Source organism: Protomyctophum parallelum, assembly GCF_964188405.1.
Source record: "Protomyctophum parallelum genome assembly, chromosome: 10".
In the NCBI taxonomy this organism is placed as follows: Eukaryota; Metazoa; Chordata; class Actinopteri; order Myctophiformes; family Myctophidae; genus Protomyctophum; species Protomyctophum parallelum.
Window position 1 is genome coordinate 13,758,484 of NC_139704.1, and position 17,254 is coordinate 13,775,737.

General features: G+C 43.2%; 1 protein-coding gene across 2 annotated transcripts in view; it reads right to left on the minus strand.

Annotated features, from left to right (window-relative positions):
- The window catches only part of LOC310866098 (vinculin-like), a 49,930-nt gene that overhangs the window by 14,733 nt on the left and 17,943 nt on the right, over positions 1-17,254 (minus strand). For both annotated transcript variants that reach the window (XM_083775439.1, XM_083775438.1), the window contains exons 3-14: positions 13,189-13,339; positions 12,531-12,639; positions 11,878-12,000; positions 10,275-10,435; positions 7,692-7,782; positions 7,304-7,451; positions 6,430-6,583; positions 5,313-5,488; positions 4,103-4,293; positions 3,020-3,219; positions 2,348-2,476; positions 1,587-1,736 (exon numbers count right to left, since the gene is read on the minus strand). In XM_083775439.1, the coding sequence (XP_083631565.1) occupies positions 1,587-1,736; positions 2,348-2,476; positions 3,020-3,219; positions 4,103-4,293; positions 5,313-5,488; positions 6,430-6,583; positions 7,304-7,451; positions 7,692-7,782; positions 10,275-10,435; positions 11,878-12,000; positions 12,531-12,639; positions 13,189-13,339 (1,783 nt within the window). The remainder of the gene's footprint in view (positions 1-1,586; positions 1,737-2,347; positions 2,477-3,019; positions 3,220-4,102; positions 4,294-5,312; positions 5,489-6,429; positions 6,584-7,303; positions 7,452-7,691; positions 7,783-10,274; positions 10,436-11,877; positions 12,001-12,530; positions 12,640-13,188; positions 13,340-17,254) is intronic.

Here is a 17,254-nt window from a genome sequence, read left to right on the forward strand (position 1 = left end):
TGTAGTCTTTCATGCCCAATTCACACCAGCAGCATTGCAAGTCCACGATGATAACCACAGTGCTTAAATAATACATTGGCTGTGTCTGAGGTTATGATGAGCTAGCTGTCGTGTGCGCCTGCTACTGTATTGGGTAGCGCATTTTGAAATCAAAGGTTTAAACTAGCATATAGTATGTAAACGGGAAAGGAATTAATATTGAGCAACCTCTTTATCAGTTAAAATTAATAGATTGTTTACAATCACGCTGTCCAGTGTCCAGAAATGCAACATGTTGTCTGTACGCTAAACAGCTCTCCTGTCTGGGCAGAGAGGAGCTGGCGTGCATGTTCAAACAGAGCCGTCCTGGTCGTTTATGTACTTGTATGTAACTTGTATATCGACCTACAACATGCATACAGCAGTACATTTCTGTCAATTTCAAGTGATGTTGAATGATTGTGTTTCTAGTCCACGGCCAGAGAGCCACGGTGCTCAGCCAACCGTTGCCAGCTGACTGCACCCAGCAACAAAGCACAAAGACAGACAGGAAAAATGCAGGCAATATTATCTCACCTCCGGTGGCTTGTTTTTAAATGATTTATACATATTAGGCATTACATATGCTGTTGTATTCCTATCTTCATTCATTCCAAATGCACAGCTACTAGCAAAAAGTCACAGCTTCTGTACAGCAGCGAAATGCCTGCTGAAAGTGCCTGCTGGATGGAATGCCTGGCATTCCACCCGGGATGCCTCTGCAAAATGACACAAGAAATCTTTATGAATCTTAATGAATAAGCATAAACAAACTGTTTCACAGAAACAATGTGGGTGTAACTAAGAGATTCGCTAGGGAATATATATTTTATATACACAAACAACTAAAAAGATATAATCGTGATACAGTATGTCTGGGTTTTAATGTGATCCGTTCTCTGACGGATGTGGTGAAAAATATCCTGTCCCTGATGGTTGGAGAAATGGCGGGAAGAGGGGGCGGGGCCATGCACTTCAGCAAAGGATGCTAGTGGACTGGATGCTAGTGCAAAGTGGAGGTTTTCTCAGCTTCGATGCAATGCTTTTGCTGTCGAGCGTCCCAACTGTTGAGTGAAACTCGCTGCTAGGTGTGAATTGGGCGTGATACCTGAAATACTTATGCTTGAGTTATACTTGGTCGCGCATCGCAGCTTGCAACTAAAATAGTAGCTCTACGAGCTCACATTGTGTGCTATTTCAAGTTACAAGGTGTGGAAGGCAGCGATTCGAGTTGTTGTTGATCACATCTGGACCGAAATCCCACGGTGGTCAGATGGGTGGGCCAGCGTGTATGTTCAGAGCATGTTTATTTTAATGATCAATCAATCGATTGTGTTTCGACTTGGATCAATGGAACTAACACAGTATACTATAAGTTCCTATTTATTGCTGTCACATAGAAAACAGTGTTTTTCCAATCATTTGGGGGCCCACTTGCAACACCCTCGTGGCCCACCATTGGTCCCCGGCCCACAGGTTAAGAACCCCTGCCTTGCACACCAAAACAAATATACAGTACAGTACAGTACTGTGTATAAATAGCACATGACTGCAGCGAACAGACTGACCTGTGGTGTGAGCTCCCTAGCGTGTTTCACAGCAGCGTGTATCCCCTCTACTGTGCTCTTATTGGCTGTTCCCACGGCGGCAGCCTTCTCTGCGGTCGCCCCCAGACGACCTGCGTGAGCCTCAAAGTTCCCTGCGCGCTCCTCGAACACCTACGAACACACATGACTACTGTTACAGTCGCATTTCTTACAATTTAAAACGTAGGCATAATCCAGATGATTTACAGTAACAAGGTAAACACGAGTTAATATATCAAATGCATAGAATCTAGGAATAATCTAGGAAAATAGCTAATCCAAGAACCTATCGTCAAAATAAACAGTATAATATACAGTATAATATAATATAATAATAATATAGTATAGTGTAATATACAATAAACGGTTGGATGGCACTTACACTCGCCTTCTAATGAGAGTGCAAAATCTCTTTTGGAAGAGCCACCCATCGACTAATCTAATATAGGGAAACCTTCCCCGTGTTCATCGCTAGGGACACATGTTTCAGTAAGCAGGAACTGGGAATGGCAATGAACTGAATGAAGTCTGGCGTGGCATTGTGAAATCCATGATGTGATGATGATAATATATAAAAGAATACATTGACACTATTGAAACTATATGTAACTAAACTATAGGATGATGGATCTACAAACAAATCTGGCATCTGTCTACATAACATGCTATCTAAATTACATTTTAGCCTTTGCATAAGCCGCCACAGCAGCTTGTTGTTGGAACATCACTTGTGACTTAATTACCTCCTCTCTGTTGGGTGTGTCAGGGGGAGCAGTTGCAGACACAGCCAGCAATTTGATAGGAGTCGTAGTGTCACTGAAAACATCAGAAACTTCTTGGGTCATGACCTCCTGCATACGCCCCTTCAGGTCCTGTTAAACACAAGGCAGACAGACTACATGTGAGTGAGCCTGGATGGAACATGGAACATGCTATTGCTATGCAATGCTGGTGAAAGGATGACACATTTTCAGTTTACTATGAGCATACTTCACCTTATTTGCCACCAGGTGGCAGTCTTTACTAATAATGACTATGTAGGAAATGGTCCCTATCCTGAGGTGAACGTTTGGCGAAAATGATATGCTCACAAAGTGAGGCACAAAGTGGGCCTACTATAAACCCCCGGGGGACTCCGATCAATAGAGTATAGTATATACCGCAGTATAGTATAGGAAATGTATTCATTATTCACATAAGCAGACTGTGGTACCACTTATAATTATAGTGCCTGTAAGCCATAAGAGAGAGAGAGAGTGTGTGTGTGTGTGTGTGTGTGTGTGTGTGTGTGTGTGTGTGTGTGTGTGTGTGTGTGTGTGTGTGTGTGTGTGTGTGTGTGTGTGTGTGTGTGTGTGGTGTGTGGTGTGTGGTGTGTGGTGTGTGCGTGTGCGTGCGCGTGCGCGTGTGCGCTATACCTTGAGACAGTCCTGCAGCTGTGCTGCTGTAGCGCGTGCAGCAGGAGCCTCGGCCTCACCTCTGGCGGCCATGTCGGCGAGGGACACCATCAAAGCTTCAGTTCGGTCGGAGCGTCCAATCAGATCCTGTCTATATGGGCCTATGAGGCCTCCTGCCAGCCTCCGCCCCTCCCCCACCATTCCTCTGATCGCTGCCTGACCTGGGGAGGTGTCATCGGGTCATTCTCACGCACTTCACACTTGGCTGCCTAATTTCACACAATCTCTCTCTGTCCTTGTCCTTGACATTGTGTCTGAGCAGACAGAAAACACTGCTATGTCTTTCAATAATCTCTAAACAGTGAGATTCAGCAATCTCACTGTGCTGATAATGTAATGTATTCATTATTATTATTATTATATCAGTAATGAGTGCTGCATTCCTGAAGGTGTCAAGGAAAATAATAAATTGAAAAATAAATATAAATCTCTCTCTCAAACATTGCTATTGGCTACTGCATGCATTTAGTCCTGGTTGATCAAAGAAAGTTACATATAGTGATTGTTGACATAAAGACAACAGCATACCTGTAATGAATTGTAGTCTCTCACATTCTGCTCCATATGGAAGCAGGGGATTTAAGCATAAAGGGGAAACAATCAAACTACAAAACAGACATAGGGCAGCAGACAGAATGCTCACTGAATCAGACAGTTAGTCAGTCAATGGAGCTCTGTATGAGGCGAGTCAGTGCAGGTGTTGGGGGAAATAGCATCAATCGCCACCGAGGGCAGAGAAAGCAAGTTGGCCTCCGGGTGCTACGTTACAAACGATGCAGGGCCGAGGCATTTGATTCTCTAAATCCCCCCCATGGGCCCGTCTGCAGCCTCAAATCGCTCACATCTTTCATGATGCTGCACAACTGTCAGCTAAATGCTACACAAGCAATGCAAAGTCTTTCAGTCGGTAACATACCCACTTTCACACGCTATCCAAACATCAATAAAGGCTGACAACAGGTATGCAAGGTCTGAGGTTTTATTTTAGACACCAAATTGTGATGTCATCCCTCCCCCGGGGCAGCATTCAACACCACCACTCACCTACTCCTCTGTCGTCTAGCCCGGGACTGTTGACCCAGCGCAGAGCCTGTTCCATCTTGCCCTCCAGGGTGACGGCAGGCTTGGCTGGCCTCATGTTGGCCACGGCCCGGTTGGTTTTGGACTGCAGGGTCAGAAGGGCAGCGCCGATCTGCTTAGCCAACGCACGGGCTTCTGGACTATCACCTTTACCCCTGAGATCAGGAAACAGCAGTTCAGTAGAAGTAGCCATCATCCCCAATCAGAAACGAGCAGAGACAGTTTTGGCTCATGTAGGCACGTGATCGGAGATCTCTGCCTACCAATACGTCTGGTGACATTTAATTCAACTTGGGGCTTAAAATTGGGTGGAAACCATTCAGAGATTCAAGAAATAACTGCATTGTAGAACAAACGCAAAGACATCAGGACGGTTATTCAGACGGTATCAGGACTGGTTACCAAAAGAGTAGGCCGTAGGTTTGTTAGCAGATGTTTTCTCTGCTGAGATTTCCCCAGATGTATTGGTAGGCAGTGATATTTGTCTGGCTAGACTGTTTTATACTTCGTTGCACACCGGTTTCGCAAACCGAAAACAGCAGATCGGCCATTTCCGGTGGCTGACATGATGCGCAACAATAGGTTTCCCTTCTGCACCAAATTCTCCTTTAAGCCTAGAAAACATTTAGGACAACAGTTGACATCATACAGATGTCCTTCAGTGTTAGTTATTGACTGTATATTCAAAAACCTCCACCACACCAAGTCCACCACCAGGGTTATCACCTCATCATCCCATACACCACATCCAGCAATACAAAGGGTTTGCAACCTGAGGGTCATGGTTGGACTGATGCCCATGGCTGACAGACAACAACAACGCATTGTCCAGGCAGGAAAAACATGCCATTTAGTGATGGCATGCAGTTTGAATCTGCAAAAAGAAGACCCTAAGAATTACTCAAATGTCACAAATCACGTGTGTGTGTGTGTGTGTGTGTGTGTGTGTGTGTGTGTGTGTGTGTGTGTGTGTGTGTGTGTGTGTGTGTGTGTGTGTGTGTGTGTGTGTGTGTGTGTGTGTGTGTGTGTGTGTGTGTGTGTGTGTGAGAGAGAGAGAGAGAGAGAGAGAGAGAGAGAGAGTGTGTGTGTGAGAGAGAGTGTGTGTGTGAGTGTGAGAGTGTGCTTTGGGGGGATGTTAAGAGGGAGAGACAAAGAAGAGAATAAAATAATGTACTGTTTGCGTAGCTCGACGAGTCTGGCAGTGAGGCCTGCAATCTCGCTGATGGAGCGCAGAATGTCGTCCCTCTCTTTGGGGTCTTCACACAGATCTGCAATACGCTTGGCCTCTGCTAGCAAAGCCCTGATGTTCTCCTCTCCTTCAGGTCCACCGTTGGGATCAGCCAACCAAGCCTAAAGATGGCATAAAGTATACAACGTCAAATATGTTCACATCCACTGACATACACATACAGCACATAAAGTACTGTGCCCTAGGCTGTTGGTGAGGCCATTTCTTAACCACATAAACCCTAGCATCTCTATTCGAGGCATGTCTTAACTGTGCCATTGACCCATACATCATTTGGTGTTTGACTGGGGCTAATGTTCCCCCCAGAATAGGGATGTGAGGTTTCAAGTAATTAAAGATTTGCCTGCCCCCCTGCAGTATCTATGAGGACCCCCTAGGGCTCCCGGGAACCCCTGCTGATGACCCCTGAACTAAATATGGTTTAAATGTTAACCCATTTTGGACTGAAGCCGATTCTAAAAAGTCTTCTAAATCCTGACCTAAGTTTTCTGAAAAACTTCAAATATGTATATAGCAGCATCAATTTCTTGTCATTTTTGAATACTGTACATACTGTACAGAACAATAAGAGGGGTTCCCGTCCAGAAGGGTTAGAACACCTAAAGGGGTTCCCGCCCAGAATGGGTATGTGTTGGGTGTGTTTAGTTAATGGAGGCTGGAGGATGGCTGCATACACTATTAAAAGCCAGCGTAAAAGCCAGTTCGAGTTGAAGGAACATTATGGTGGTCTGGCATATTTCATTTACTATGACTCACAGTATACATATTACTGTAATGCCATTACCTTTCCAAAGCATACTGTCGTTTCTTTGTTGTTCGAGGAAGCCATTGAATTCCATTAGTTTCAGTACAATATCAAATTCTACTTGCAGAGACATGAAACTCACTGAATTGTATTGATGCAGGTGTAGTCCTTTAAACATTTAATCCATATAGCAAAAATAGCCGTTCTACAAGCTCACAACGAGTCGCAATACAACACATATTGATATGTCCAGATCAGGGACGCTGGGTTGAAATGTTGTGTCATTCAGAGACTGACCTGTGCAGCGTCCAGCCTCCTGGCGATAGACTGCTTGGCATTGATTAAAGCCTCCAGTCTGCGGGCAGCGCTGTCCACCTTCCCAAACAGCAGGTCTAGACCCTGGGAACACTGCAGCGCACGCTGTACACACCCTGGGGTTGAACCCTGACCTCTGAAGAAGAAACACACACACACACACACACACACACACACAAACACACACACACAAACACACACACACACACACACACACACACACACACACACACACAAACACACACACACTGTATGACTATAGTCTTGCATATCCAGACAACTATTCCACAATCTCTGAATGCTAGTATATAGAGTCTAGAACTACACCTCCCGAAATCCGAGGCAGGAAGCTGTTTGTTTGTCATTTCCGTTCACGAATTTTTTTTTTTAAATATCTTTTCTTTTTCTTTTTAAATTTCCATTTATGCTAAGGAGCAAGCTATATATGCTTCGATGATAAAGCACGACTGTAAAGAGCTTCCGTGCTCCAGACTAGTACACTATGATTATAATCTAGAAACAAACATGTTAGCTGAAGATTACGGTACGACAACAGTAACAGTTTTCCAGTCTTGATCACACCACAACACCGTTCCCAGAACTTCCCACACGCTTGAAATGGCGGCAATTTACTGGTATATTTAATTTGGGAGTACTATGGGAACGAGGTGTCGATTTGGACATCTGTGTGTGTGTGTGTGTGTGTGTGTGTGTGTGTGTGTGTGTGTGTGTGTGTGTGTGTGTGTGTGTGTGTGTGTGTGTGTGTGTGTGTGTGTCCGTGTGTCCGCGCGTGCCAGTTGAGGGTGGGTTCGAGAGCATAAAGTCGGATATAGTGAGAGAGAGTGAGTGTGTTTACCTGGAACGGAGATCTGAGATCTGCTCGGTCATCTGGCCCAGAGCTTTAGCGGTGCCCAGGACATCTTTCCTCTCTTTCCCAGCGCACAGTTCTCCGACCTTGGCAGCCTCATCCAGGATCACACGTATGGCAACCTCACCAGGGTCTCCTGTGGACAAGGACACACCACACAGTGTTGTAGATGTAAAACACAGATCAAGTTTATCAAAGGACAAGAAAGTTATGTATTGGATGTATTCTCTGATCAGAGTTATCTAACCCAGGGCTCCCTTAACTTTTCCAGGCCAAGGGCCCCTGTATAGCCATAGTCTCTGGCTGTGGACCCCCTATTGCAAAATGGCTTAAGAAAAGAAATGGAAATAGCCAATCTACAAACTCAATAACATACCTGGTTGTCCATGAGGGTCTTTGAGCCAAGCTTTAGCTAGTGCCATCTTAGACTCGATCAAAGCAAGAGACCTTTTCATAGCCTCCATGTCCTGAAGTGAGAATGAAACAGAGCATCATGTATACCTTTGTCAAAGATCCAGTCCTGGACATGAAATAACAGTTGTCAGATTGTATAGTTGTATGGAAAATACCAGCATCACTCAAAGCAATGCTGTTTACCCTACATCCAATGACTAAAATCTTCGGTAAGGGGCAAAATTGATATTGAGAAAGGTTAATCCTTTAGTAGTGATTTAATATAAAACAATATTTAAAGTTTAAGATAGCAGACCTACAAGCTCACAACGCATTGTGATGTCACACGTTGTAAGCTTATAGATCTGCTATTATCGCAATATGGAGGTGACAGTGTTTGGACAACGAAGTAGAATAGGGCTGGTTAATCAGACAAATCAATTTGGTCGATTATAAAGAAATCTAGAATTTGACGATTGTTGATACTGTAAATAAAAAATTAAATAACTAAAAACTATTATTTGATTAATTGAAAAAGTAATTGATAGAATAATCACTAAGACATTTTAAATAGTTGCAGCAAGTAATGATTATTGCCTCAGCTATATACTGTAGCAGTGAGCTCTGTGTTGCTTTGCAGCACCTGGTTGCAACTATAGGCTGTTTGGAGACACAAAAGCTTTTTTTCCAGCTCACGAAGCTCTCATAGTAAATGGCCTGCTCAATATCGGCCACCTACAATGGATGTGTATTGGACATCCATCAGTTTATCTACCTACCATTCATGAACTGAGCAGACATGCTGGGCCATGGTTTCTCACACACACTAAAGGGCTTATAACAGGCTCACTTGAAATATGCAGTGTATACAAACAGGTACCCGCACACACATCCCACACACATGAACCTAAACACAAACAAGTCCTTGGCTGGACAAGTTGTTAGCTGGCTATAAACATGCAGTGATACAGGTTAGACTTCTGAAAAAGAAATCCCCCCCCCCCTCTCCCAAACCACATCAGGGAAAAATCTCAAGCTGCTGCACATTGACTGGTTCATCACAAAGTGAACCAATGCCAGATACATGAAAACAGTCAAACAGAATGAGCAAAGACAGGGAAGAGACTAGACTCAAATTATACTTTGCCCTACGACTGTGTTGCTTGCCGGAAATAATGGATGTTTAAAAACATGTTAAAATCCGTTATTTTCGGCGAGAGTCATCACAGCCCTACAACAAAGTAAAAAGCTAGGAGCTACAGTAGAGCAGTTAATGGCTATTTAAATATGTCAGTTAAGCTGAAAAGTAGCACACAACATTATTATTCAAGTAATGCAGTTCATATAAAGACACACTGAGTGACAAAATGACACATACTGAACATATATTATATATATATACCGTATATATAACATAATATAGTGATGACATACTATTTATAATACAGTACAACATCACACAGGCTACAGACAGCCAGCCAAATAAAGACATTCACCACACGCTTACTTTAAGACAGTAAGTACCGACATGACGGGTTATGAACACACAAACATTGACCCTTCCTCACACATCCACATGCTGCAGCAGTGCGGAGGGGATCGGAAACAGGCTTACCTTCTACAGGGAGGAAAAGAATGGAGGAGGAAGAAAAAGAAAAAAGAAGAAACCAAGAGTTATAATATCAAGCAAAAAAAAAAAGTGGAGACAGAAGAGACTGTAAAGAGACTGAATACTGGGGCTGCTCTCTGCAGCGCAGAACGACATGGAGATGAAACCTCCGCTACTGTAGCTCTGGGGCAGTGTGTGGTACAACGGTGTGCTTGCCGAGAACAGGGCTTGCAAACCTCGCACCTTTGGTATGCAAATTCGGTTTTGGTTGTGATGAGTCACTACTATACCTAGCCAACAGATAGGCATACAGTAGTGGAAAAAGTACTCAATTGTTTTACCATTACTGCAATTTAGAACTACTCTGTTACAAGTAAAAGTACGGAATTGAAAATGTACTTGAGCCGATCTACAAGCTACAAGTTGCAAGCGACACCATCATGCGACGGTGTATAAATGAAGCATAAGGGTGTGTGGCTCTCTCCCAATCTTCCGCCGTAGTCTGAGAACTCACCTCTTCAGACTCCACCTTAGCCCGTATCACTTGCCGTAGCCTTCATTGTACAGATATTCTACTTTTAGACAGATGTTCTTAAGATCCTACATTCGACCTTGTGTTGTTCTTGCTTACTGTATATCGCTCTGGATTAAGAGCGTCTGCTACAGAAAATGCCTAAATTGTGGCATATAATTTCCCTCTGTGTTCCTGAGCACAATAAAAAAAATCTAATTACAAAAAATATGTATTGAACTTTTGAAATTGTGAAAATAGCTACTGGCATTAAAACAACTTTGGGTGAGCTGAGGGAGAGGATGCTGAGTTTGTGTGCGCCGTCAGTGAGTGAGTGATTGATGCTGAGGATGCAGGCTCAGTTAGGAGTGGACGGAAGAAGGTGATGGCTGAGAAACATGTCAAGTGGGTGATCAGTGGGCCAAGTACAGTATGTCCTGTCCTACCTTGTTAGCCCAAGCATCCTCGTCCCACGAGGTGAGGTGCAGGACTCGTATGATCTCATTGATTTCGGCGCTCATCTTTTCAAAGGTGAACTTCCTGTTCCGCTCTGCCTCTTCCACACCAGCACCTCGACTGCTCTTGGTGGCCACGAAGATCTTAATGGCTGAGGACAGGAAGACAAGACTTCTTAAAGGAGAATTCCGGACCAGCGCTTTTCTTTTGATCGTATTATATTAAAAAAAACAGTGGCACCAGTGGTGGAGGCGGACCGCAGCTCAGAGCATGTGCACTGGGTCTTAGGCTTGTTGGCCTTGTTACAGAAGCCCCTTTGGGAAAAAACACTGTGCAACGATTTTAGTCATTATGAAAGACAGATGTGTAGATTTCCTTTTTCCCGAACACTCAAAATAAGCGATTTAGCCTAGGAGCCAGCGTGCACGGTTGGAGCTGTGCTCTGGATGTTGTTATGTCATTTTTCACCTGTAACACTCGTTATTGGATATAATAACAACAGATTAAACTAAGAACACAGCAAATCCGGAATTATCCTTTAACCACATACAGTAACTACCCCAGCATCCGTATTGCGCTGCAACGCGTTGTGAGCTTGTCGATCAGCTATTTTCAGCAAAAGCTTTCCCTACAATAACAAAAAAACTGGTCTTCTATTCCAACACTTGGCCGTTCTCAGCACTCTTAACTAAGAAATACACTAATACACCTAATGCATCAAGCTATGGTCTTTAATATATTCACATTATTTCCCCCCCCTCTTTTTTGCACCAGAATGATGGCATTTTGTTGTTGCAGCCTCGCTAAGCCATGCAGACAAGTAAGACGCCCTGAGGGCGTGTGCACGCATCCGCCTGGGTGACGGCAGACGGCAGACTGCTGGGTGATCGCTGGTGCTTTGGCATGGGGGGGTCAGCACAACATATGGAATGAATTCTGTACTGGCCAAATGTATATGGAGCGTGTCTTGAGTGTACAGGGTTTGATGAGGTCAGATCAACATATGGAATGTCAGAACAGGTCAGCTCCATATATGGAGATCTAAGGGTTTGAGGTCAGATGTAGAGTTTCTGGCCGACTCCATATATGCAGATCTAGGTGATATTCCAGTCTTCCCCATGTATGGTTATCATATATGGAGATGGCCATATATGGTGGCGTGTCATGTCACGAGACATGATGTCACGAGACTTGACCATATATGGAGGCATTAAGGGTCTCCATAATGTCACGAGATGTCATCTATAGACAACCTACAAGGTAACATTGTGTGCTAGGGCTCGATGTCATGATATATAAGTTGACAATTAATTGTCACAAAAAAAAAAATTGGCATTGAACATTGGAACATAATTATGAATACAAATTTCATTTCTGTTTGCCTTTTAGGCTTCGTAATCAAATATTGCACAGGGCAGACAACACAGATAACTTATATACGGTATACAAATATATCATTTTATATTAAACTTTAAAAAAGGAAATAGCTGATCTACAAGCTCAAAACACGTCACAAAGTACGCATTTAAAAATGTATGAAAAATGTTCAACATAGAAATGATTATGACGATTATGTAAACTAATTGCACACACCTGATATGAGGACAGGCAGTAGCTGTTTGATGGTGTTCATGGAGTTGAACAGCATCTGTCTGTGTTCCTGATGAGTGAGCTCCTGTTGTCTCTCTTCAATCATCTTTGACATCTTGGTCATCCCTGAGGACACATAACAAACCTTGTATCTCCATATTACATCTTTGTACAGTGTATATGTTTTTCTATATCAAAAAAAAAAATCCATGTATGTTGGTGTGTGTGTGTTGAAAAATCTATAAAAACAATTTAATAATAATAATAATAAAAAATATCCCACGATTTTGCAACCCATTTTTTCACCCAGTGTCAATTATCTAGTGTAATCCTGGGCACTACACTTCCTCTGCCAACCTGGTCTTTTCACCTGACAGGGGAGTTTCCCCGGCCGGACGTAGCGCGTGGAAGGAACACGTTATTCCGACCAGTTCCTTTACCCTTCATCAGGGTAGGGGGAGGTAGTTTAGAAACCGAGATTACTGAATTTTTTCTTGTGAGGGTACCTACAGTACACCTAGTGTATATATGTTTTTAAATTAACAAAATAAACAAAAACATTGCAGATAGAAAGAGGATAATTCAAGCTTTCCATACAGCTGCAACGTTGGTGAGTTTAACGTTGTAAAAGGCAGACAGCACGCCCCATGCTTTACCTGGCCCCAGGTTCTTGGTGTAGGTGAGAAGGTCCTCCATGGTCTCCACAACTTCAGCTACTGCCAGATACTCTAGGATGCCTTTACACACTCGTATGATCTTCCGCACCTAAGACACAAACAATCACACACCGTCAACACTTTCAAATGCATTTGAAGCATAAAACAAGGGGCTGACTGTGAATAATTGTGTAACGGACAAATTCTAACCATTATTCATCTTAATAAACCCATATCAACCCCAATCAACTGTGCACCTTTTTTTGGCAGCCCTTGATGTCACTGCAGACTGCAGAGCTTGTGTAGCATATTGTGTGTGTGTGTGTGTGTGTGTGTGTGTGTGTGTGTGTGTGTGTGTGTGTGTGTGTGTGTGTGTGTGTGCGTGCACAGTCTTGTGATGAATGCCTTGTGACTGAAGCTGCACTGGGCTGTCAAAACGGTTCTAGTGAGTACAGTAGATATTGTGAGCATCTCAATGTGATTCCACTTATGGTGTTACCCTCCTAGACACACACACACACACACACACACCACATGCACGCACGCACGCAGGCACTCACGCACACACACACGTACGCACGCACGCACGCACGTACGCACGCACGCACACACATACACACAGATACACATACACACAGATACACATACACACACACACCTCTGCCTCATCAAAGGTGAGGAGCAGGTCTGAAGTTCCCGACAGTATTCCTCTGGATCCGTCAATGAGGTAGTCCCGTGCAGGAACCGAGTATGGATCTGCCTTCAGCATCTGTGCTGCCTTGACCAGCTTTGAACTGGAGTTCTCCACCCTACAAAAACACACAATTCAGTTCAATTTAAATTCCCTTTCATATTAGTGCTAAATCACAACAAATTGTTTCCATATCAAATCAGAGACATGACATACTGGCCCACCCCTGAACAAGCATTTGGCAACAGTTGCCATAACCACTAAGCCCTTTTTTATTTTGTCGTACGGTCAAGTAAGTAAAGTAATATATTACTTTCAGTAATATTATATATTTTTTCCAGTAACTAGTAACGTACTTATTTTGAGTAATAATATTACATTAACTTTTTTCCAAAAAAGTAACTAGTTACTATTTTCACGAGCCTGTGGGTACTGTGGGTTTGAGTGTTTATTTCTAATGGTAGACTGGGTTGGGGTCGAGTTGCTTTGCAGGCTGCTGATCCGGTCTAGATCTAGACTCTAGAGCAGATACGGAAACGTCTGTACGTGTGAACTTGAAGTATCAGATGCAGAAGGGTGGGCCTTAAACCGTCCGGAATGCGGAACAACAAACTAGTGTGTGACTCGTGGTAGACTGAGATGTAAACAAACATGGAGGTGGAGGAGACACCGGCACCAGCTATAGCACTTTGTTTGCTTTAATAAACAACAGAAGTTGTTCAAAGATTGCGTTTCATTATCATTTTGAGCTCAGGTGTGGTTTTCATTTAGTCTGTAATGTATGAATTCATACATAGTAAAAGTCTTAGTGTTCATTTAATTCAAATTAGTGTACAAATGGAACCAAATAGACCTATCATCATGTGTACACTATACAGTACACTTTTCAGAGTTAAATAAACACTGCAGAATAGGGAGGGGGGGCTGCTAATGTTGAAAATGCAAAGTAAGAATTTACTGCATGGGGGCGAAGAAAAAAAAGTTATAAGTAACGTAACGTTAATTGTAATTAAGTTAAACTGTAATTCTCTACAAATTCACATCCAACTGAGTTGTGAGTTTGGGTCTCTTCATTTACAGTCCTGCTTATACATGGAGTCCTGCTTATACATGGGTGATTAGCCTAGCCTTAGTAAGGAGAGGACTAGCCTCGATAGCCAGGCTTTCATTTCGTCTGCGCGAAAGATGAAAGCCTGGAAAAAGCCGTGGGCTGAACCAGTCTAAAAGTGGGAGTCAACCCTTCCGGGTGGGCGTCGCTCTAAATGATGTGACGTAGCGCTGCACTAGGGGGGAGAGGAGGGGCCGGGGGTGACGGACAGATCGATGAGATCCAATCAGGGTGCGCGCATTTCTGAGGCGCGACCCGCCCCTCTAGACGAGAAATGTCTCGCTCTGGGTCAGGCTAGGAGAGGACTAATGCTTATACATGGGTGATTAGCCTAGCCTTAGTAAGGAGAGGACTAATGCTTATACATGGATGATTAGCCTAGCCTTAGTGTTGGAGCCAAAATGCTTTTTGTTTATTTTGTTTTGTTTATTTTAACCTAATTAATGATGTCCTTCTTTACGATGACGTCATGGGAACAGTCAGTCAGATTGGTGGGTGGTTGTCATAGAAACACTCATTACCTGTCAGTGTGATGGCACTCAGGTGCGACAGGGGAAGACGACACAGTTTGACCGTGCGTGGTCGACAGGTTCAGTTGTTTGTTTGTTTGAAAGTTTACACAGTTTATTTAAGTTTGAATACTACTGATGAAAGAAAGTGGATCAATAAATGGATTGACATATCCGAAAGTAACACAACTCTCTGGACATTTGATTAATCACTGCACGCGTCAAACTCAGTACAACCCAGTTGCCCTGCTGTTTAGCCTAGTTGTATAGGCTTCACACTTAGTAAGGACTAATGCTTATACATGGATGATTAGCCTAGCCTTAGTAAGGAGAGGACTAATGCTTATAGATGGATGATTAGCCTTAGTAAGGAGAGGACTAATGCTTATAGATGGATGATTAGCCTTAGTAAGGAGAGGACTAATGCTTATACATGGATGATTAGCCTTAGTAAGGAGAGGACTAATGCTTATATGGATGATTAGCCTTAGTAAGGACTAATGCTTATAGATGGATGATTAGCCTTAGTAAGGAGAGGACTAATGCTTATATGGATGATTAGCCTTAGTAAGGACTAATACTTATAGATGGATGATTAGTCTTAGTAAGGACTAATGCTTATAGATGGATGATTAGCCTTGGTATAGGACTAATGCTTATAGAAGGATGATTAGCCTAGCCTTAGTAAGGAGTGGACTAAGGAGATGCATTTGGGAGGGCTTGAATAAAGACGAGTTCCTCCCCTTCCTGACCCCATTGGTCAGGGTATCGATGGCCATCAGTCCCTCTATATTTAGTAGAGCTCACATTCCCACATGCCCCCTCCTAAGCCCTGTGTGTGAGATTTATGGTGTCATGCACTGGTGCGTGTGTGTGTGTGTGTGTGTGTGTGTGTGTGAGCAGCATGGCTCTCTTTGAGATCTAAATTGTCCCTCCCACAGCTGCAAGGAAGAACGGAGAAAGTGTACAGAAATCATAGCGGTATGCATTAATGCTTGGCCTCATGAGACCTCCACACGCACGCACGCAGCCACGCACACACACGCACATGGACACACACACACACGCACGCACATGGACACACACACACACACGCACGCACGCGCGCACATGGACACACACACACGCACATGGACACACACGCACGCACATGGACACACACGCGCACGCACGCACACACACACACACACACATGCGCACACACACACACACACACACACACACACACACGCACACACACACACACACACACACACACACACACACACACACACACACACACACACACACACACGCACACACACACACACAGAGAGAGAGAGAGAGTTCCATGATTGCTGAGTAACACTTTACAGTAAGCCCTAAAATCTAAGTCAGCTCTTTGGGTCCAGGCTAGAAAACAACAAATGGCCATTAGCTTTCTAGACAGCAAGGCAAGGCAAGGGAAGCTCATTTGTACAACAAGGAAATTCAACAAGTGCTTTACTGAAAAACATTAAGCATTAACATTAAAACCACTTAAACCCTATACGGTATACTTCTTGACCGGAGTCCCCCAGGGGTCTATGCTAGCCCCCATCCTTTTTTCGTATTGTGAGCTTGTACAGTAGATCTGCTATTTTCGCAGAATATTCACCCAGAATAAGGATGCTACGGTTCAACACACCTAAAATTAAGTCAAGACAATTTAAAAACAGAACAGCCATGCTGGAGACAGTGTGGCCACAAGGAGGCGGGCCACGCTCATATATTCTGGACTTGTCCTACAATTCAGAAATACTGGCAGGATATCCACTCCAGCTTGGAGACCATTAATATACTTTTTATTGCTGGGAAATATCCCTGAAGAGTTTCTAATACATAAATAAATAATATTTAATCAAGATCCTCTTAGCAACAAGTAAGAAAGCGATCACACGACGCTGGTACCAACAGGACCCACCAACGAAAGAACATTGGATGGACATTACTGAGGAACTGTATGTTATGGAAAAACTAACATTCATACTTAGACTACAAGAGGATAAGTTCTATAAAAAGTGGGAAAAGTGGGATCTCTTCTTTCAGCCTAGCGATAATGTATGAGGATTTCAATGAATGTATCTTGTAATGAAGTGAATAATGCAGCCTTGTTTTTTGTTTTAGTTTTTCTCCCTTTTCTTTTTCCGTATTGTCTTTTTTTGTTGTCTGTCTTTTCATCAATAAAGATTAAGTGGATTTTTTAATATATATAATATATATATATATATATATATATATATATATATATACAGAATACAATAAAGAAAAAAGTTGTACAAATAAAACAGAACAATAAGATAATAAAATTACGGCGCAGAAGTACAGTATACTGTAAGTACTGCACAGACAGCCAGGCCATGTCTCAAACTGAATGAAGGCTCAAGGTACATGAGCG